General features: G+C 35.2%; 1 protein-coding gene across 19 annotated transcripts in view; it reads left to right on the forward strand.

Moving 5' to 3' along the window:
* Positions 1-5,732: 5,732 nt before the first annotated feature.
* The window catches only part of osbpl11 (oxysterol binding protein-like 11), a 35,235-nt gene continuing 18,321 nt past the window's right edge, over positions 5,733-22,646 (forward strand). For all 19 annotated transcript variants that reach the window (XM_087268216.1, XM_087268213.1, XM_087268218.1 and 16 more), the window contains exons 1-7: positions 5,733-6,009; positions 6,463-6,531; positions 7,089-7,264; positions 7,487-7,566; positions 11,577-11,765; positions 13,346-13,544; positions 17,908-18,050. In XM_087268216.1, the coding sequence (XP_087124342.1) occupies positions 5,930-6,009; positions 6,463-6,531; positions 7,089-7,264; positions 7,487-7,566; positions 11,577-11,765; positions 13,346-13,544; positions 17,908-18,050 (936 nt within the window). In that variant the 5' untranslated portion in view covers positions 5,733-5,929. The remainder of the gene's footprint in view (positions 6,010-6,462; positions 6,532-7,088; positions 7,265-7,486; positions 7,567-11,576; positions 11,766-13,345; positions 13,545-17,907; positions 18,051-22,646) is intronic.

Here is a 22,646-nt window from a genome sequence, read left to right on the forward strand (position 1 = left end):
TCTTTCACCAGTATGAAGATCAATCATTTATAAGAATATTAACATTTGAACACTTTTGATATAATCAGAAAATAAGATGAGATTGCACATTTTTAATTAATTGTTTATTTATTGCCTTTTGGACTTAAGGACTGCTGGCATACCTGCACGATACTGGAAAAAACATTGCTAGAATAAAAGCAGTTTTTAATTTAAATTTTAAGCTAATTTTATTTTCGATAGTCTACAGAACAAACCATCATTATACAATAACTTGCCTAATTACCCAATCCTGCCTAGTTAACCTAATTAACCTAGTTAAGCCTTTAAATGTCACTTTAAGCTGTATAGAAGTGTCTTGAAAAATATCTAGTGAAATCTCATTTTCTGTCATCATGGCAAAGATAAAATAAATCAATTATTGGAAATGAGTTATTAAAACTATTATGTCTAAAAATATGTTGAAGAAATTTTCTCTTTGTTAAACAGAAATTGGGGAAAAAATAAACATGGGGGCTAATAATTCTGACTTCAACTGTATATTGCGATATAAATGCAATTTGACCAGATGACTTTAATAGCTTGTAAAGAATTCATCATTTTAGATTGATTTGTATGATTCTGTAGGAATGTTTAATATGGATAAAATATCATTTAAAAAATGACAAGCATAGTTAAGTACAACAGACAAAAAAAAAAAAACTATAATTTGTCATTTTCTATAGAGTATCCAGAAGCAGAAATTAAATAATCACTGTATAATAATAATTAAATTTTAATTGAGTTAATGGTAAAATAATGTTAATTAATGAATCTTTAAGCTAGAAATGTTTCATTTATTGTGCCCAAATCACTTTAGTTTACTTCAAATTCTTACAGTCAGGCCTTAAAAACACATGTGAATAACAAACTTTCCCTCAAAGGTTAAAAATTGTATCTACTCCTCTATGTTGTTAACTGAAATATCTGGTCAACTATAATCCCAACTACACTGCAGATCGCACATAGCGATATCGATGCTGAAATGATATATTGTGCAGCCCTAATACCTGATGCAAGCATTATATGGTTTAGTTATTTTTCCCTTTTTTACTTCATTTGAATACTTTGTGTTGCGGAATTTGTTTCCCACAGTATCGAAAATAGTATCAAATATAGATATTTATCAAGGTATCATATCGGAGGTGTAAATTCCAGTATCGTGACGACACTACAAGGAATGAAAAACATGATTGACAAAATATAGCATTTTTGGACTTTACTGTATATAAACACGTGCGTTTTATTTTAATCGTTATTTGACAAACACTTCCGCTTTGAAGATAGACTCTCTGTTTACCTTGAAATGTGTTGCCAGATGTTTTGTTGTAAAGGGCTGTCCTGCCAAAACTGCAGATTATTTGTGTTCTAACAATCAACTTGTCAAAAGCCCATGAGAAAGTGCTTTTTATAGTTCTCTATAAGATATCAGATGAAATTTGTGTGATCATTACTTTGCCTACAGCAAGAAGTATGCATCTTTTATTTTCCCAATGCTATAAACACTTTTACATGGTTTAGTTCACTACAGTAGCACGTTGCCATCAGTATGGCACTTTTAACCATTTATAAATGCTTTTATAATGTAGCCTTTTTTGTTGTTGTTGGAAAAAAATTGGGAACAAATACCGAGGAGTTGCACTGTATATGTGATTGGATTGTTATTGTTGAGGTGTTGGAAGACTAGTGAAGGTATCTATAATGTATTTATCTCGTATTTTACTTGTTCTTTTTGTATCCTATAATATTTAATGAGCAACATGTGCCGATGCTGCTCTGTCATCTTGTAACTAAATACACCAATTCATTGTTTGAGATTTTAACCATTTGTAAGCGTTTTAGTGTTATAAGATATTATTTTATTTACAGTGCGTTTATTTTCAGGACAGTGTTATTAAAATGCAACTGTAATACGAGACAAACATGGCAGCTTTGACTGTAACCCTGATTTTAGAGCCTTTGCGTAAGTAAAGTGTGTAAATATATCCATGTTTTTTTATTGTAGGACTGTTAGCTGCTATGTGAATGATTTTCTTTTTTTTGCTTTATGAGTGTGCCGTCAGATGAAGAGATTTAATTGTTTGACAGATGGAGGAATGCAATTGAAGTGATTCTTATGGTGTGGTTTATGAGTTTGTATTTACCGTATGAAGTGTATTGTTTATATTCTGAAATGTTGGACTGGTGAGCTGTGCAGTTTTTTTAAGCTCATTATTGTGTAACTGAAGGAGTTTTGTACTCTTAATCAAACCTCAACTGAAATGCCTTTCCTTCATGGTATTCACTCAAGGACAGCAGGAGCATAGATTTAACAGTGTGACTAAACAACTTTGAGTTTCCTAAGATTCAAAGCAAGCTTTTATATTTTATAGGAGAACCTTTTTCTCTAAATATATAATCATTACTACAGAAACTGAGAGTTGGTATCATTGGATGATTTACAGAAACTACTAAAATCTCATTTCACTTTGTTGTTTTTGTTTGTCAGAAAGGAGTGAAACCCATAATAGGACTTGCTTTTTTCAATTATTTCTGCATAAATAGTCATTTTGCTACAAATACTAACTTATTTGACAATGATTATGTTTGAGTTTCTCATTTTAAATCGTCATGTATTAAGTCTAGCATCATTTCATTTACGAGAAATCAATGCGTAGTTTTCATTGACACAAGTTTAACAGATTTAATTTGATTGTGTTCTACACTGTAAACCCAAAAAAATAAGGTAACTCACCATTTGAGGAAACCGATTGCAACAAACCATTTAAGTTTAAAAACTAATTCTAATGAGTACTGTGAACTTAATCCATTTGAGTAAACGAAGTAATTTGAGCGCTGTAAAACTCAATAAATGAAGAGAACTCAAACCAACTAAGTACTGTAAAACCCAGTAAGTTAAGTCAACTTAAACCATTTGAGGAAACCGATTGCAACTAATCATTTGAGTTAAAAAAACTGATCTATATGAGTAGTACTGTGAACTTACCCCATTTAACTTGATGTAATGAGGTATTTTAAAGAGTCTGAACTCTTTTCAAATGAGTAGAATTAACTTTCAGTCAATTTTGAGTTAACTACATTCATTTCATTTAATAAAATTGACTCTTGGGTTTACAGTGTAGTGTTCAGGTAAGCACTATGCTTTGATTTGTACACTTCAATAGATGTAGCTTGTTTTATCATCATGTTATTTAATAATTTATTTAATATCTAATTTGGCAATTTTTTTCTGGGAATTTATGTTGTGTGGAACCTGTTTAACTATTCTGTGTGGATAAAAAATTGAATTGACATTGAGCATGGAGGAGCATATAGCCAATAAGATGATGAACAGACATCATTTGAAAATGCCAAGCTATGAGACTGATGTCAAGACCAAAGACAAGTCTATGCAGAACAAAGAAAAAATCCACCTCATATAATCCCTTATAGTTTCTTCTGTCTCTTTTAATGACTCATTATTTAAAGAAATGTTTATTTGTAACCAATCCATCACCTCCTTGACTGTCGGGACATTATTTGTATTGTCAACGTTTGTTTATTTTTCCCAATAAAATGAATTGAACAGAAATGTTTTTACTTTGCATTTGGAGTCAACATTCAGGTGGTTGAACGCTTTATAAGTAATCTATGTTTATATTTACTTAAAAAATTGTGTTTTCATTATGACAGGATGCAGAATGTGTTACTTTGTTCTTTATAACCAAATTGTGAGTCATTGTCCAACAGCAAAAATATATGCGAAGACAAAATAGTTCTGTTGACAGTTGGCTAGAGGATGAATAAAAGAATCTGTGGTAAAGTAAATATGGTACATTACAGAAGATTGCTTATATTGTGCAATGTGGCTTACTTTACTTAATACTTTAGTTGAGAAATGTTTTTATTTTTATTTTATTTTTTACAATTTTCTATTTAAATATACATTTTTTTGTCTGTTTTTTTTTACTTAAACTTTGTTTTTAGTAGACACGGTTATCAGCAATGGTAATAACAGAATTCCTCAACATTGACTTGGTTCAATGTGTATATTGGTTATGCATATATATGGTTGATAACAATATGAAACAAAATAAAAAAATTACAAATTATATATATGTACACATAAACAGAACACACATATACGCATAAATGCATACAGAAACATGTAAGCATATAAGTATAAAAGGGATAGACTATATACACAATGTCAGAGAAGTACATAACTGAAAAAATGTCTAATAAAATGATTGCATAACAGATCAGACAGAAAACAGAAAAAAAATAGTTTGTTGTCATCTAAATCTTAACAGACATCTCAAACATTTCTCTTGCTTCATTGTATTAAATCACTTAATTTTGATAATGGAGATCAAATGATCATGTATTTGGTTCCAAAGAAGAATAGTTGAAATCTTTTGCTCTGTTAATTAAGGCAGTGGATTGCTCTAGTTGCGCAATGTCTTTAAAATAGTATAAACATTGCTGAATCGACTGGGGATTAGGAGGGAACCAGGAACTGATGATTGTTTCTTTTTTAAACACAGTTTAGTAATGATTCTTAAACAAAACAAAGCTCTATATGACCACATTTATATGAAAATGCAAGCTTTTGTTACATTAAAGCTTGCCATGTAATTTACTGGGGTCAGCAAGTTTTTTCTTTAAAAGATTGATGCTTTTGTTTAATCGTTTTCATAAAATTTTTATAAAGCACACCGCCACAACATATCAATGGAGTGGCTTCACAACAACTCGGTGAATGTCCCTGAGTGGCCCAGTCAGAGACCAGAGCTAAATCCTATTGAACATCTCTGGAGAGATCTGAAAATGGTTGTACTCAGTCGCTTCCCATCCAACCTGATCGAGAGGAATCAGCAAAAATTCCCAAAAGACAGGTGTGTCAAGCTTGTGGCATCAAATTTAAAAAGACTCGAGGCTGTAATTGCTGCCAAAGGTGCATCAATAAAGTATTGAGCAAAGGCTGTGGATACTTCTGTACATGTGATTTTTTTTATTTTTTATTTTTTTTTAAATAAATTTGCAACAATTTCCAAAAATATTATTTTCACATTGTCATAATGGGGTATTGTGTGTAGAATTTTGAGAAAATAAATTAATTGAATCAATTTTGGAATAAGGCTGTGACAAAAAATGTGGAAAAAGTGAAGCGCTATGAATACTTTCGGGATGCACTGTATATTAATTTAATCAAAAGTGACATTTAAGACAACGATTACTTTATAAAATATGTTACAATTTAAAACAGCTATTATAAATTGTAAAAATATTTTACAATACTATTTTTGCAGAGTGATTAAATAAACTTGGTGGTCTTGGTTGGCAAAAAGATTTACCCATCTAAAACATTTAAACATATATATTTCAAGTAGATAAACTGCTTGGAAGAGTTGTACTTCGATTAAAATAAACATTAGAAACAAACGAAACCTCATGAATTAACTCTGAACGTCACGAGGGTGGTGTCATCACATCTAGCCAATCAGAACGAGAGCTGAGCTAGCGCTCTTCCTTCTTGTTTCTTGTTAGGACTTTTAATTTGAAAAGTGGGTTAATGTAGCGTTTCAAAAATAAAACATCACTATATACCAAATATCAGTGGAGTAAACTATATTTATATGTCCGATATGTAATACGTAGCATTATTAGAGTCAAATAGTTCAGCTTCTGTCGTTTCATTAATTTGCTTTTCCTGTCACATGACGCGGGGTCGCGAATGACTTCACGCTCTGTCATGGCTGCACGAGACATAAACATGCCAGTGGTTCTTTAATTCAGAGTATTAAACGAGAGAGATGGTTAAAACCGCTGTCATAACAGTCCACTTCGCCGTATGAAACCGGTTACTGTGTTTTCTGCCTGGCAGGTGAAGTGTTAGATCGCTGTTGTAGTTCATAGAAAGGGTCCAATCATGCAGACTGAAGCCGTGCTGGAGCATCACAGCGGCTCACAGAGTTCAGGCAGGACGGGCTCCAAATCCTGGCAGTACAGGTACCTCACTCAGATATCCTCCTTTAGTGTTTACTTACAGAACTACTCGATATAGATTAGCTGAAAGAAATAATGTGATGAGAAGTTGTTTAATATTCAATTCCCGGAGTAAACAAAACTCAAGCATGGCATTCAGAAATGGTTTCGTTATCATATTTTACCCATATCTTTCCCAATCGTACTTTTCTAAACGCGTTACGTATGTGTTTATTAGGCAGGATGGCAACCCCCCCTTACTTTCGTTATATATTATTCATATGCATATACACGGTGGACCTTTATCTGCTAACGTTATTATTCTCAGGGAATACCTGAAGCATCCTGTGTATATTGTGCTGCTTTATAGTTATATAAATACAGATATCTTGTAATATGTTCCTGTGGTAATGGTTTAATTTTTTTTATTATATTTTTTATAATATGAAGCTTAATTACTTTTTTTATCAACTTTAGTGACCTAATGGAAAAAGTGGATGGATATTTGATGAAATACACCAATCTGGTGACTGGATGGCAGTATCGGTAAGTCTGATGTATTTGTCTTATGTTCAGATTCAAAATAATCTTTGGAATTTCAGCAGATAGGGTGTATATATATATATATATATATATATATATATATATATATATATATATTACATATTTTCTTTGATATATTATGCTGTACATGTGTATATGCAAATATGTATATATACACAATTTCAGGTAGATAGATACAATGTTGGCCTTTTGTTTAAGCAAAACAAGAATCTTCCATTGTGGTAAAGTTGGTTTTATATTTGCACGTTCATTCATTGGCAACTTGTGAGACGGTTCCTATATTGTTTACCACACGACTTTGACTATCGGTCTGAAATCGCATGTGAGACTGACTTCAAAACAACATTAGCACTGTTTAAATAACTGTGAACTGTGTTGCACTTTGGCTGCTAATATGATTTCCCTATTTAGACTTTGCAAACAATACTTTTCTGAATTATATTATTAAGGAGAAAGTCAGAATGTGCGAATATAAAACCAGCGTTACCCCAATGAATCTTCTAATATTGATGTAAAATGTATCCCTCCACACACAACAGATATTTTGTGCTCAACAATGAGGCTGGTCTGCTAGAATACTTTGTGAATGAGCAGTCCAGGAATCAGAAACCCCGGGGCTCGCTGCCATTAGGCGGAGCAGTGATTTCCCCCAGCGATGAAGATTCACACACCTTCACTGTCAACGCCATCAGCGGAGAGCAATACAAACTCAGAGGTTGTCACATGATCTCCTTCACTCTTTCTTATTATGCTGCTTTTTAAAAAGTGGTTTCGCTTCCTTTTTTAAGTTTCTCTATAAAGTGAGTGGTTTAATCCAAATAAACCAACTCTAGATGGTGCACCAATAAAATGCTCAATATACTTGCATGCGTTGCTGGTCTGATATAGTAGTTTATATTAAAAGGCTTCTTTATAAAACCTGCTTGTGTAACTTCAGCCTCAGATGCAAAGGAGAGACAGCACTGGGTCAGTCGACTGCAGGTCTGTGCACAGCATCACACAGAAGCCATGGGCAAGGTGAGACTTACAACCAGACACCTTTAATACTGTTAACACTAGCGTAATGCTCAGTGGCCTTTCTGATGACCTATTCAGTTACGTTCCTGCAAAAACATTTAATCCAGATTATAAGGCCTGGTTTCCGCCTTGTATTAACATTAAATATTAATATTTTTTAACAGTATTAAAATTTTTTTAGTCAAAGATTGTTAGCTGAAATGCATTACCGTCTTCACCTGCTATTATCATGTATCTCGACGCATCTCTCGTGTTCATATTTCTTTGAGACTCTTCTCTTTTATTTATTCAGGATTAGGGCTGTGCTATTAATCGAAAGCTAATCGCAAGAGACTGTGATACGTAAAATAAATAAAATATATATTATTTCATTTCCCTCACCCAGAGCAAATGCCTGACTGCTTTCTGTGTGTGACCGTCTTATTAGACAATAGAGTGAGCACACTTTTCTTCTGCCCAATCAGAATTGTCGACCAAACTATGCGGAACGCCCACAATAAAAAACAAGCAGGAAATATGGACAAGTTGGATGATGGTGTCTGCCGCTTCAGAAGCATTAATAGATGAATAAATAAATATATATATGAAAAACAGCATGTCGGTAATATGGGAATATTTTGGTTTTAAAGTCAAAGACACCAAACAAAACAGACCATTTGTAAGAGCTGTAGCAGAATTGTTGCCAGCATGAGGAAATACAACAACCAGCTCCAGAAAAAGCACCGCAGGCGGCTATATGAGGAGTGTCTTGCTAAAAAGTCAACTAAAGTATTGCCAGTGACACTCAATTTAGTAGCAGGCAACAGCAAAGTACAATTTTAGTTGTGTGTGGCTGTTACAAATAGATATATACATTAGATGTCGCCTGGCCTATTGTTGTCTATTGGACGGAATGCGTCTATAGCGCCGCCATCTTGGTACAGGGTAGCGCTCCTTTGAAATGAATGCGAGACCAAGGTACAGTGGAGGACTGTGGCCATCCAAAGCCAGAGATATACACATATACACATATATCTATGATCGGGAGTTTTCCTGGATATTAGTATGTACGTTTTTTTTCTAATTACGAAAATTATCATTTTAAATCACTTTTCTACATTTATCGATCAGTGACAGCATGGGCATTCCTGACAAAAAGCTTGTGTTTGTGTGTACAGAAATGTACTATTTACCCTCCCTGTTAAATTTGATCTAATCATGTCCTGAAACACACCTCCTCTCCTGCTTTCACTTCTCATACTGACGAAGGGAGCGATTCGTTTGTGAATGAATCCCCCGAACGACTCTTTCACTAGCCGACAATATAATGCAAGTTTCTGGCAGCGCAGCATCTCGTTGTCATATTTCTTTTGCATTGTTAGCTGATTTTATACAACAAAACTAGCATAAGCTGAGTGTTTAGTGCAAGTTGGAGCTCCTTTGCCTTATGGTGAATGCAGTAAGTGACTGTTATCATCAATAACGTTACCTGATTAGCACAAAAGTTCAGAACATACAAAAACAGAAAAAAACTTAACATTACCTATGAAATGTTCTGCCTTTTTGCTTTGTTTTTCTATGTTTGCTCGTTACTACAACCGTAGACATCGCTAAAGTCCCGCATCTTCACGTAATAACACTGTCTTGACTAGTGCGGTTGAATGACATTTGTCCTGGGAGCACTGTACTAATGTGGCGGCGCTATTGACGCATGCTCAGGGTCCCTATGCGATATCTAGTGTATATATCTATGGCAGTTACACCATATGAAAAACATTACAAAGGCAACAGGAGATGACTAACATAACTCACAACCTTGCTAACATCACGGTGCCATTTAATGCAGTGACCAAAGAGACATTTTAAAACCCTTTCCATATGCTCGATTGGAGATATACAATTCCGTCTCACACATATTTTTGCCATTTTGCAGTACCACAGCTTTACGTTGAATGTCAGGGTATTTTGTGTAGCATCTGTGATCATTATTTTATTTTTAGACAATATAAGCCACAGAATAGCTTTTATGAGTGTTGTTCCGTTTTTTTTTTTTTGTTAATATCTCCCTAATTTGAGTTGAACTTAAGGTCACTTTAGTTGTGCTTACTATTTGCTCTAGAGCAGGGGTGGCTAGCAATGTTCCTGGAGAGTCACCTTCCTGCAGATTTCAGTTGCAACACATATCAAACACACCTGCCTGTAATCATCACGTGGTGTTCAGGTCCTAATTAATTGGTTCAGGTGTGTTATGGGTAGCAACTGAAATCTGCAGGAAGGTGGCTCTCCAGGAACAGGGTTGGCCACCCCTGCTCTAGAGAAACAATGTAATGTTTAATTTCTAAATATTTAAAAACAAATTTGAATAAATGTTTAAGTAAGTTAATATCTTTCAGTTCCTTTCTTTACACTCACTTTATTTTAGGAGTAAGAAGCTAATACAGATTTTTGAGCTAAAGTTTGACTACAAAATTAAATCAAAATCGCAATATCTGTCAAAAAAATTGCAGTTAGAAATTTCCCCAAATCACACAGCCATATTCAGGTCCGACATCACATGTGTGATTAGTGCAACACAGGTGCTGTTGAATGAGCTAATCCATTTTAATCAAATTAAGTTGATGTGTATGGCAGTTGGTATTAATTATTTAGATTCTAATCTGTGTGTTTTGTTCATTTTAAAAAATAGTGTAAAAACATTGTTTAGTGCATTTGTGCAATATGTTCCTTGACATTCATGTGTCACGTCAGTACCCATCGTCCTGTGGCTGCTTAATGCAGTTGAGCGTTTCCACTGCATAAGCAAGGGGTTGTAATTGGACCAGCTGAAAATGTTTTACATTAGGGCTTCACGATATTTGGAAAATCTGATATTGCGATTTTTACTTTGTCTGCGATATATATTGCAATCCGAATCGGATCGGTAGTTGTGGAGCTGCGCTTCGGTGGATTTGCTCTTCAGTGTTTGAACTTTTAGCAGTGAAATTTAAACCACAATGAACTGAACTTCAACTCTGAAATCTGGACTTTACTAGAACTATGTTAAGCTGCTTTGACACAATCTACATCGTAAAAAGCGCTATATTAATAAACATGAAATGAATTGAAAACAGTTTCACAAGATGGTTTGAATTGTTACATTTAAAGTTTTTTTTTCTGGACAGTCTAATAGTATTCTGGGGCAGAAATTGAATAATCACAATGCAAAAAAGGCTTTTCTTACTTCTTTCTATACTTTTCTGACTTTGTCTCTAGTCCAAATATATTTAAAAAAAAACCTTTAAATCAAGTTCAAATATTTAGTTTTTATTTCAGAAGTAATAGGTCAAAATTAATTTAAAGGAACACGAGTAAAACAATCTGCTAATGTATTGGGTTAAGTAAAATAACGTTTTAAAGATTTTTGGACTAGAAACGAGACGACAATTCTCAAATATAATTCAGACTCAACATGGCATATCCTGTGATGTTACTTTTGCGATTACGCACATTGTGATTTCGTTGCTTAAACGATATATTGTGCAGCCTTATTTTACTAGTATTAATTGTAGTCCACTTGTAATTGGAGTTCAAAATATACAAATACAACGTTAAAATAAAGATCTGTATTATTTTGTTTTAAAGTTGACTAATTCATGTACTATTTATGAATTTAACTAAAGCCATACAACCTGATCTTGTGTATAAGGGAAAAAAAAAACAACTTATACGAAACCTATAAAACAAATGTGATGATTTGGCTTTGCATTTTTAAGTGTCTTTGAATTATGTGCAGCCAAGGTATGATAATCATTACGTATAACAGCTCTGTTTCCTAGAAAACACCTAATAAGACAAAAAATGCACAAAAATAACTATTTAGATTTTTATCATTTGGATCTTTGCTGTAAATAATAATCTCTAATGTGCTATCATTTCTGTAAAATATCTTAATTTGTTTTATGGAAGCAATAGAAACATGTTGAGATGAAAAATTGTGTAAATGTACGTAAAATGATCATTAATTGTGTGAACTAATATTCATTATCCCACAGACAAACCCACCGCTGCAGTCTCGCAGTCTCTCCATGGCGTCTCAGGGCAGTGGCAGCTCTCCAGGATCTCAACACAGGATCAGCCAGAACTCAAATGCTCTGTTGGGCCTGTCCCAGCTGCAGCGCGGCTCCTCTCTCTATTCCAGCAGGAAGTCACTGCTGCCCGATCACTTGCTGGAGGCCAGAGAGGTGAGAATGACACCTCTTACCACAAGAGCGCTTAGCGTTTGGGAGCCAGAGCTGTCTGTTCTCAGCCAAATTAATTGGAGCCTGTTGTGCGTGGGCTGCATAGAATATGAACATAATGCTACTGTATGCTGTTCTTATAATTAAAAACAAACATCATCAGTGCTTTGATAACAGTTTGAGAGATCTGATTTGCTGTTCACTGTATTGTAGTGATCGTAGCGCTTTGCGTAAACTGCCAGTATATTCTTTTTAATTGTTTATAATTATTTTACAAATTTTATTAAACAAAGTAGTTTTGCACAATATGTCGTTTCAGCATCAACATTGCAATAGTCACATTGCATGATCTTTAATCCTTGTGTGCTGTAGGGGATGTTTTCATCTACTTTGGGGTGATTTTGACTCTTAATTTGGCCACAACTTTCTCTGTGTTTCAGCAAATGGAATGATTTTTGGTGACAAATCTTATTTTGACACATATTTTAGGAAAATGCGTTGAAAATTTCAAAAATTCAACAATACACTCTAGGCATATTTACTGCCCTTCCATTATGTGCATAGCTGTTTTTGCCCCATTGACTTTTATTATAATTAATTTTTGATTACAAAGCCATGACACCGAATAATCATGCATTCTTGACTGTTGGTGCTTTTCCTGTTGGGACAAGGTTAAATTTGTATTTTTTTTTTCTCAAAAAATTCAAAAAAGTAGCTTTAACATAGATTAATTGCATTTCATTTATATACTGAGGTGTCATTTCAAATGATATATATTTCATATCGCTACACAGAGAAGAACTTAAAATGCTCTACATGCTTTACAATTTTGAGAAATAAGTTGACAAGAAACATGGTGATTATTCCATATCATTGATACAAATGTAAATGTCTCAACCTATTAAAAAAATGGCAAACTGCAAAACTGCTCTCAAGCAGCTACAGCTAGCTGTTCTAAGAAGAGTGTGCCAATTTTCAGCTGCCCAAAAAACATTTTGGTGGACTTAATGTGCTCTAGGCTAGAGGTCAAAAAATGGGTGGAATATGGCAATGCAATGCCTGACCTTCATTCACCTTCAGAACACAAAGGATATATTTTAGACAAACTCTCATAGAGGATTAGAGCTCTGTATATTCATTCATTCATTTTCTTGTCGGCTTAGTCCCTTTATTAATCCGGGGTCGCCACAGCAGAATGAACCGCCAACTTATCCAGCGAGTTGTTACGCAGCGGATGCCCTCCTTCCAGCCGCAACCCATCTCTGGGAAAAGTTCTGTATATTCACAGAACAATTTAATATCACAATGTCATTGCCCTAAAACAAATTGACTCTGAAACCGTTAATTAATTTGCTCTCTTGTACATTGAATTACTTGTGCAGTTTAACATATTTAAAAATGCAGAGCAATGTACATTATTATTGTTATTGTTTTATGCTAAATGTTGTGTTTTGTTAAGTATGCTGCTGGGAATTGCACTGGAAAAAGAGGATGCTTTTAGAGGCCCAGTTGCACATTTGATTTTGCTTCTTGAAATGTAGGAAGTTAGTTAAGCAGTGAAAAATGTTTCTGTCCTGTTCTAGATGATGACCCAGGCCCAGGGCCAGCACAGAGACCTGATCCAGAGCATTGAGGGTCTGCCCTCTTCCCAGGGTCCCTCTCCCTTGGACCAAGACCTGCTGCTGCTGAAAGCCACGTCTTTGGCCACCATGACCTGCCTTAGTGACTGCCTGCATATCCTGCAGCTCCAACAAGTCGCCAGGCAGAAATTTCCTCTCAGTGGTGAGTGTTTTATGTATCTTTTATTTATGTTGATCCTTGTGGTTTTTCTCTTTAATGCAGAGTGTATCATTACATATGCTTACACACACACTTTATACCTCATCAATTCCATATAATGCATTACTTGTATGCATGCCAAGTGGTAATTGCCCAAAGAAAACCTTTTATTGAAAGGACATCAGACAAACAAATGATATTTAATTTAAAAAAATTTTTTTAATTAAGTTCATAATGCAACAAATCTGGGATTCACACATTTCATTTATGACCTGACTTTGCTATATTCATAAGCCACAGCAGTGCTTGGATGTTAAGTGAAGGCTTTTCTCTTCCAGTAAAGGACAGTAAGAGGGTTATTTATAAGCACAGCTTCCATCACCGGTGTTATTGATTGGTGCTGCGCTCATACAGCAAGAGGGTGTGTACTTGTAGACCTCTAAGCCATTCTTTACAATATAAAATCTTTAATTTAGCTCTTAAGTTTTATTTGCATTCAGATATTTTGAGTTGTTAAAGGGTCAGTTCACTTTAAAAAATACAGTTTTGTTAATTATTCACCCTCATGTCATTGTAATCTCCTGAGATTTTCCTTCATCTTCTGGACACAAATTAATCTTTAAATCAGATCGTGATTTTAGGCCAGGTATGGTAACCCATATGTAGAATTTATGCTTTGCATCCAAGTGCACACACAGAGCAGTGAATACATACAGTAAACCAGCGACCTTCCAATCACAAGTCTATCTCTCTAATCATTATGCTACAGCTGCCCATGAAATATTTTAGATGAAATTTAAGTGCTGTAATCCTCTATATACCTCAACTGTCATGAGGATTTTATCTAAGGGCATACTCACACTATGCTATCCGAACCGTGCCCAGGCCCGTTTCCCGGATTTTTTGAGAAGTGTGAGTGCTCTGAATTAAGCTCAGGCGAGGTTCAGTTGGCCGGTCCTGGCCCGGTTGGAAGAGGTGTGCCAGAGTGCTGTTCACTTGGGCTCAGGCGTGGTATGCTTGTAGTGTGATTGCAAAGCGCAAAACTAAAGATGAGACGTGACTTTTAAGGGACTGTTTCATATGGATTTATAATCATTCTTACAGTTCAATGAAAACAAACTGTTGTAGGTTATTAAAGACACAAACCCCTCACTGCACGACAGCTGCACCTTTAGCAAACCTCCTAATTCCTGCAGCACGAGGACTTTATGATTGTTTATGAGCGTCAAAAGTGGCTGATCTGTTCGGCGAAATATTTGACTGCATCCCAAACCACTAAAACGATATATAACTAAAGAAATCAGCACTGTGCTGAGAGAGAGCACTTCTTGGATTGAACAGCGCATCAACGATGACGTAAGCGTGCTCGGGTGCGAATGCAATGTGAGTGCGGGCCGTCGGAGGAAATGAGAAGGAGGACAAGCGTGCTTTGGCCAAGTTCAAGGCAACTGTACATAGTGTGGTACGCCCTAAAGTATTTTAATTTGTGTTCTGAAGATGAACGAAGGTCAGGCTGGGTTTGGAAGGTTATGAGTTTGAAGTTATTCATGACAGAATTTTCATTTTGGGTGAACTAACCCTTAAAGTTAGTGAGTGATTGGAATGCACATAATTTAGTTTTGCATTTCCATATTCCACCCATTTTTTGACCTCTAGGCCTAGACCACATTATGTCCACCAAAATGTTTTTGGGCTGCTGAAAATTGGCACATTTTACTCAGAACGCCTAGCTGTGGCTGCTTGAAAGCACTTTTGAAGTTTGCCATTTTTTTACAGGTTGAGACATTAATGTTTGTATCTATGATATGGTATAATCACTATATTGTTACTTCTCAGCTTGTTTTTCAGAAGATGTTTATCTTACTAAAGAAATCTTTCACAGTGTAGAGACGTTTTAATTTCTACTCTGTTTTTATATGTCTGTTCTTGTTGATAATGTAAAAAGTGCCAGAAGAATGTTGTGTGACAGTTGAATAATGTGGCGTTCACTCCACCCCTCATCCACTCTGATCGGATGGATGGATTTCTGGATAAAAAGTGACAGTGATGAGTGTTGTTTTCTCAGTGAATAGAAAGAAACACGCTGATCATAAAATAGATGCTCACTACTGGCACTTTAAAATGCATCACTCCAATTAAAAACTGAAGTAATAAGCTGGCTTCTGCAAGGAAAACAAAAACAAAAAAACCCTGCAAGACCACTTTGTGTATTTAACATTGAGTGCTTTGTAAGAATTTACAGAGTTAATAATGTTTCACTCAATCATAAAAGGCACAGGGTTTAACAGATTTTCGCATGTTTACTCTTATAGTTAGATTATTTGGTGTTTAGAACAATATTACTGTATTTCTTCTTCATCCTAATTGCTTCACCCTTACTGGGTGGGTGTATTATTAATGTTTTTAATGTTTTTTAATGGCTGATGTCCACTACTTGGGCAGGATGTGCAAAATATTGCAAATATCATATGTTTTAATAGATTTTACAACTGCTCAGTTTTTCAGCCAGTCTGAGATTAGTAAGTAAGTAATAGGTAAGAAATGTAGTGTGTATTTATATAGAGCATTTATTGTGTATGGCCCTACACCCAAAGCGCTCCACAATCATGAGGGGGGTCTCTCCACAACACCACCAGTGTGAAGCATCCACTTGGATGATGTGACAGGAGCCACAGGATAATGGCACCGGTGTGCGCACCACATACCAGCTATAGATGGTGTGGAGAGACAATGATAGAGCCAATTTGGTATGGGGATGATTGAGATCTCATGATGGGTAATGATGGAGGGAATTTGACCAAGACAGAAGGATTGCACCCCTATTCATTTCGAGAAGTGCCATGGGATTTTAAATGACCACAGAGAGTCAGGACCTCAGTTTAACGTCTCACCCGAAAGTCGGCGCTCACTCACAGTATAGTGACCCGTTCACTATACTGGGGCATTAGGACTCACACAGACTGCAGATTGAGCGCCCCCTGCTGGCTCCACTAACACCACTTCCAACAGCAACCTAGTTTACCCATGTGGTCTCCCATCCAGGTACTGACCAGGCTCAGCCCTGCTTGGCTTCAGTGAGTCACCGGTCTGGGGTGCAGGGTGATATGGCTGTGGCAATATGATGATAATCAGATAAAAATCTTAAATTGGCCAAATATTAGCTAATTATTTGAGCTGTGGTCCTCATCTTTTGGTGCAAGTGGTTTCTGTTATAACAGCCTTTACTTCTCTAACACTCTTTAGTTATTGGCATTAAACCTTTCAGAAGTAAAAACATCATGTCTTAATGTTTAAATGGAATGTGTATGGCCCTCCTATTTGTTGAATACCTTTGTGTTGTAGAGTTTATGTACCGCTCGTATATTAACTGTCGAAATGCAATCCAAATATAAATAATGTAGACTCTTTTAGAGAACTCTACATTTCCAAATCCGCTATCAGACAGTTATTGAATACCTTAAATCACATATTCACTCGCGACTCACTGATCCTTATATGTAATCCAGGTCAGTGCGATAAGATCGAAATACACGGTGCCGCAGGTCTTTCTGCTTACATCTCAGTGTTTGTATGCATCAAAATAAGCGATAGCAGAACATAAGTTGCTAATTAGTTTCACTCCATATTAGAAACAAACTGAAGCATTCTGCTGCTGCAAATCCAATAATCTCAGGTCATGTTTGTTCCTGTAGAATTTATGACCCAGAGCCCTTCTCAGGGAGTGGAATATAGTTTTATAATTAATGAGGAACTGTATCCACCACTGATAGACTTCTGCAGGTAACCAGAGCTCTGCTAGCGTCACTCAAGCGTGCCAGTTGACAGACTTACCAAATTGTATTGCCATACGGTTGTCAGTCCTTGAACGAACATACCGCTTGTCAGATATGCAAGTTTTGAACTCGTATTGGCTTAAAGTCCTTGGCCTTCTAAACTAACTTTAAAAAAAGTCTAGTTGCGCACACTAGTTAAGCGCAGCCCAGTCGTGAATCATACATATTTTATTACTGTCAAACTGGAAAGAAACCGCAAGTGAACCTCTCATTCCAAGACCACCCTGGTTTTACACTCTTGTAGAAAGTATCAAGGCATCTTGTGAACTCTCTGAACTTCCCAAATACTGGAACAAAACAAAAGCCGCCAGATTAGTCTTCTCGCCAACAGGCAAATAAGTCAACAATGGGCAGGGCTTCGTGCAGACGGTGAGACCCTAGGTTCAGGTTTCCGCCGAGAGCTCTGTGTCAGTTGTTAGAGCGCTAAACGGCCAGAATTCCTGTGGCATTAGAGGCAGCTGTTGGCTTTTGGGCATTGCGCTGGTGTGCCGGTGATATGAGCACCCCTGAGTCGGGTTTTGTGTGTCCTGTAGGCCCTGCCCTCGAGTGGCTGGAGCCGAAGCTTCCCGATATCCTGAAGAATGGAGGGACGCTACCCAGCATCACCAAAGATGACGGCAAAACAGAGGGAGCTGTTCTGGAACCTTTAGAAATGGACTCCTGTGATATTGTTTTGGTAAGATGTGCTTTATGACAAGTTTAATCATTCTTGCTAAGTGTGAAGACAGTCAGTCTTGTATTTGGTGTGATTCATTAGCAAAAAATATTTGAATAATCTTTGAATATTGATGAAATAAAGTTCTAATGCTTTAGGTCTTGAACAAAAAGTGGTATATCTGTGCAAAATTGTGAAAAAATAATTAAAAATTGTAAATGGCTTTGGAAATTCATCATTTTTGGAGGGAAAAAGTGTTTGGATACTTAAGTCGCAATTAAATATGCATGAATTGCATTGTGTTAGATAACAAAATAGATAACAAAACCATGTAGTGTCTACAAACTTTTTTTATTAGCATTATTTTTTGTTCAGAATTAACTTCTCTGAGTGATTCTTTTGCAACTTAAGCTCAAAAAGTCCTAACCACAGGTGTAATTCAATAGCAAGCTTGTTTACTATTGGTTAGAGCCAACAGTTGTCAAAAATTGTTGAGGAATGCTATTATTTCAGGCTGCTTGGCATGATTAAGCAAACAGCAGTGCTTTTAAAGCTTTGGGTTTACACTTAAAGATGGCCCTACAGATGTATTCATTACACTTGTGTGTGGGTCAATGATAAGTCCTATTTTGGGTTCTGCATATATTTACAAAAGTGACTTTATATATTAAAAGCATGTCACGTGGAAATAAATGGTCTGCTTTTATTTATTGATTGATTAATCTTTTTTTGGTGGAAATAGAAAGTGGCTTTAGTCATTTAAAGGATAGTTGCAAGGTATAAATTGACAATACATTTGTATCTTGTTGGGACTAATAAATAACACTGTTTCATCATATTCAGTGGTGTAAAGTAACAAATTACAAATACTTAAATTACTGTAATAGAGTAGTTTTTCTTAGAAATTGTAATTTACTAAGTAGTTTTAAAAATGTGTGTTTTTACTTGCCTTTGAGTATGTTCTTTGAGTACCGGAACTTTTACTCCACTACTTTCCTTCAACCTGCTGCCACTACTTTATTTCTTTCTTGACTATGGGGATTAGAAAAATCAGTCCTGTGATTCATGTCCAGTGAAATCACACATTAAAGCTAAATCGCATCATAATGAGCAACCTTAAAACATGGGCGATTTATAAATGATTTAAAATTTTTGGAGGCATTAGAAGTGTCCCAGAAGATGTCCAAAATCTTTACATGCATTGACCCAGAGAGACTGTTTAGATGCATGCCACTGATGAAAAGATGACGGATGTTTACTTTTTGTTGACCGAAATGGCCCTAAACACCCATCAGGCATAAGATTTCAACATGACATCAAATTGACATTGTAACCCAACGTTGTGGGGACATTGCATTTTGTTTGGAAATTAAAATCGGGTTGATGTCAGAACTCAACGTCAAGCCAACGTCATTGTCCAACATCCAACCTAAAATCAATGTCTATGTATGATGTTACAGCTTGACGTTGTGTGGACGTTACCACTATGACTAAGTTTGATGTTGGTTGCCATACCTGACGAATAAATGTTAGTATTTGACATAAATATAATGTTTGTTTAGGATGTTGGCTCGACGTTGGGTTTTGGTCACTTTCTAACAACCTAAATATCAACCAAATTTCAATGTCATTTGACGTTGTTATTGAGCATAAAAAAAATGTTTTCCTTAGACGCTGGCTAGACATTGAATTTTGGCCACCTGACGTCACAACCTAAATCTAACCTAATATTAACGTCCTATGAGATTGTGTTGCTGCTGGGCAATAACTAATTGCACTACAGAATTTCACCTTTACACAAACATGCACAAATTACATGCAAATGCATCAGCTTTTTACAGCGTAATACTTACTACTCACTACTCTTGAGTACTTTTGAAATGTCTACATTTTACTTATACTTTGAGTAATATTACAGCAGATACCTTTACTCTACTTGCACTACATTTTTAGGCAAGTAATGGTACTTTTACTTAAGTATGATTTTTCAGTACTCTTTCCACCACTGACCATATTCCATTGTACAACGAATGACATTTTATTCATTTTCTTTAGTAAATATTGGTTAAAAGCTATAATAACCATAATTTTTGGCTTAGAAACTAATAAAATAGCTGTTAGATAATCTCATGTAGGACCAAAAATCAAAGCTGTATCATTTTGATAGTTAGAATTGTTCATATATTGTGTTTTTGATCAAATGAATACAGCTTTGGTGAGCTAAAGAGGTTTCTTTTTCATAGCTTCACAATACTTGCAGTCTCCAGTTTTTTTTTGTACGACAATTCACTGTTATAACATTGTAAGAATTGCAGGTAACTGTTTTACACAGGCTTTTTTCCACTGTTAAAAGTAAATAAAAAATAATTCTGGCATATTTTTTACTTTAACTTGTTGAATGAGATTAACAGTTGTATGAGTTTTGGGTTAGTTAAATATAGTGCAAGTTGAAATTAGTTTTTTTCATTTGTTTACATTTTTTTTAAAAAATCAGCATTTTTATACATTTTTCACTCTTCTTTTGTGCTTCATTTTGGCTTAAAGTCCGTGTTTATAATAGAAATGACACTTCATATTTTGTTGAATATGAGGTTTATACAATTTGACATTCATTTGTCCAAAGTTTGCCACAAAAGTATCCAAATATATGCGTGTTTCAGGGCCTCTGCATGTTAAAAACACAGGCGTACATGATTATATTCATAACTGGCGCTTGTGTTAATCTCTGATTACTGACATTGTTGTTTTTGGAGAAGCCTCTCATGCTGCAAGCCTGAAGAGTAATTCTTTGCTTCAGTTACCTTCATGTAAACAAACACCGAAGACTCCTTCAATGTCGGACAGTAGACAGGGCTCCCTATTAACCTGAGGAAACTTGTCTGCGGTGTTAAATGTTTACTGTGCATATTTTTTCCACATGAGGCTTGTTACATAATATTTTGCTTCACCTAACTGTACAAGCAGCATAGCAGAGATATATTAATCTCAAAAACAATCATATTTACAGTGTTTTATTTGGGTTTCATTAGTCATGCTTGCTGGGGCGAGCAGCACCGTTTCTTTTACTTTTATTTAGGGTTTGGAGTTTAACACTTGTGTGCTATTGGGGATGTTTTTATCCACTCTAGGGTGATTTTTGCGTCTTAATTTGGCCACAACTTTTACTGTGTTACAGCAAATGGAATGATTTTTGATGACAAATCTTATTTTGGAAAATGCTTTGGAAAAACTAAACAATGCAGACTCTGGGTAAATTGACTATCCTTTCATTATGTTTTTGCCCCATTGACTTCCCCTTTAATTATATTTTTGATTGCAAATTCATGACAACATATGATGTATTCTTGATTGTTGATGGCTCTCCCTGTTGGGAAAAGATAAAAGTTGTATGTTTTGCTGCTGATCATCAGTTGCAGTGCAAAAAAGCTTAGTTTCTGACTTTCATATGGAGTCATATAGAGTAGTGTGCGTCCTCTTGTGCATTTGTGCATGAGAGACCTTTTGCAAACATACTTTAGTATGTCTGAGGAAATCAAAATAAGCACCTTAGCTCTCAGGTCATAGTAAATATAGTAAGTGTATTTATATAAATAGCACACCGCAATTTGACGTTATACTACATAGAACTCCATATAAAAGCAAGAAACTTTTTTTTTTTTTTGCACAGGCCCATCTTAAGAGTTAATCGTGCCAACTGATGATCAACCACAACAATAGAAAGTCTGACCTCCTCCCAATCAAGAATTGTTGGTTATTTGATGTCAAGGCTTTGCAATCAAAAAAATGTCATTATAATGGAAGTTAATGGGCCAAAAAAGCTACGAACATAATGGAAGGGTAGAAGTTTTGAACAATACACAAGGGTTAAATGAAAGAAACATAACCTGTATTGGGTTTAAATAATGTCTGGAATTGTGCAACCAGTTGCAATAGGTGTGCTGTTAGTTATTTCAGAGTTACATATTTCTTTAGAAAGTGGAGAGAAATTAGAGACTTACACTGAAGGAAGGATTCAGGTCATATCTAGCGAAGAATATCATAGATAAGAGTCTGATTATATGCAATACCTAAAACCAAAGAATGTTAAAATAATGATTCCCAGGACTGGAAGAAGTCATATTGTAACTTTAAAGAAACAGTTGAACTTAGAAGTTGTTTAAAATGTCAAAAAACCTGGACAAGTCATGTATATTTGGCATGGCATTTTTCATGTTTTGGTAAAATACAGGAACTTAAAAAGTTTTGATAACTTCTTGGGAATTTGATTTAGAAGTATCTGTATACTTGAATATGTTTTAAATGATAATATTAGGCCAATTTCAAATACAATTGCGGAGAACTGAAGTCCTGTTTAGGGTTAAAAAAGCAAAAATTTATCTGCGCATCTCCATTACTCTCATTCATCGTAATTCAAGTACCTCTATACCACTCAAAATGAGTGGCATGTCCAGAAACGATCTTTAATCTCTAACATGGTAACAATGGTAATAAATATTTCTAATATTAAAAAAGAAAAAAGTTCCAAAAATATTAGCCCTTAATAGTCAAATATAATTTTAATTAAAAATATTTACAATTTTATCTAATATTTAAATTTGAATATAATATTACAATTTA

Source organism: Danio rerio, chromosome 9 (genome assembly GCF_052040795.2).
Source record: "Danio rerio strain M-AB ecotype USA chromosome 9, GRCz13ab, whole genome shotgun sequence".
NCBI lineage: Eukaryota > Metazoa > Chordata > Actinopteri > Cypriniformes > Danionidae > Danio > Danio rerio.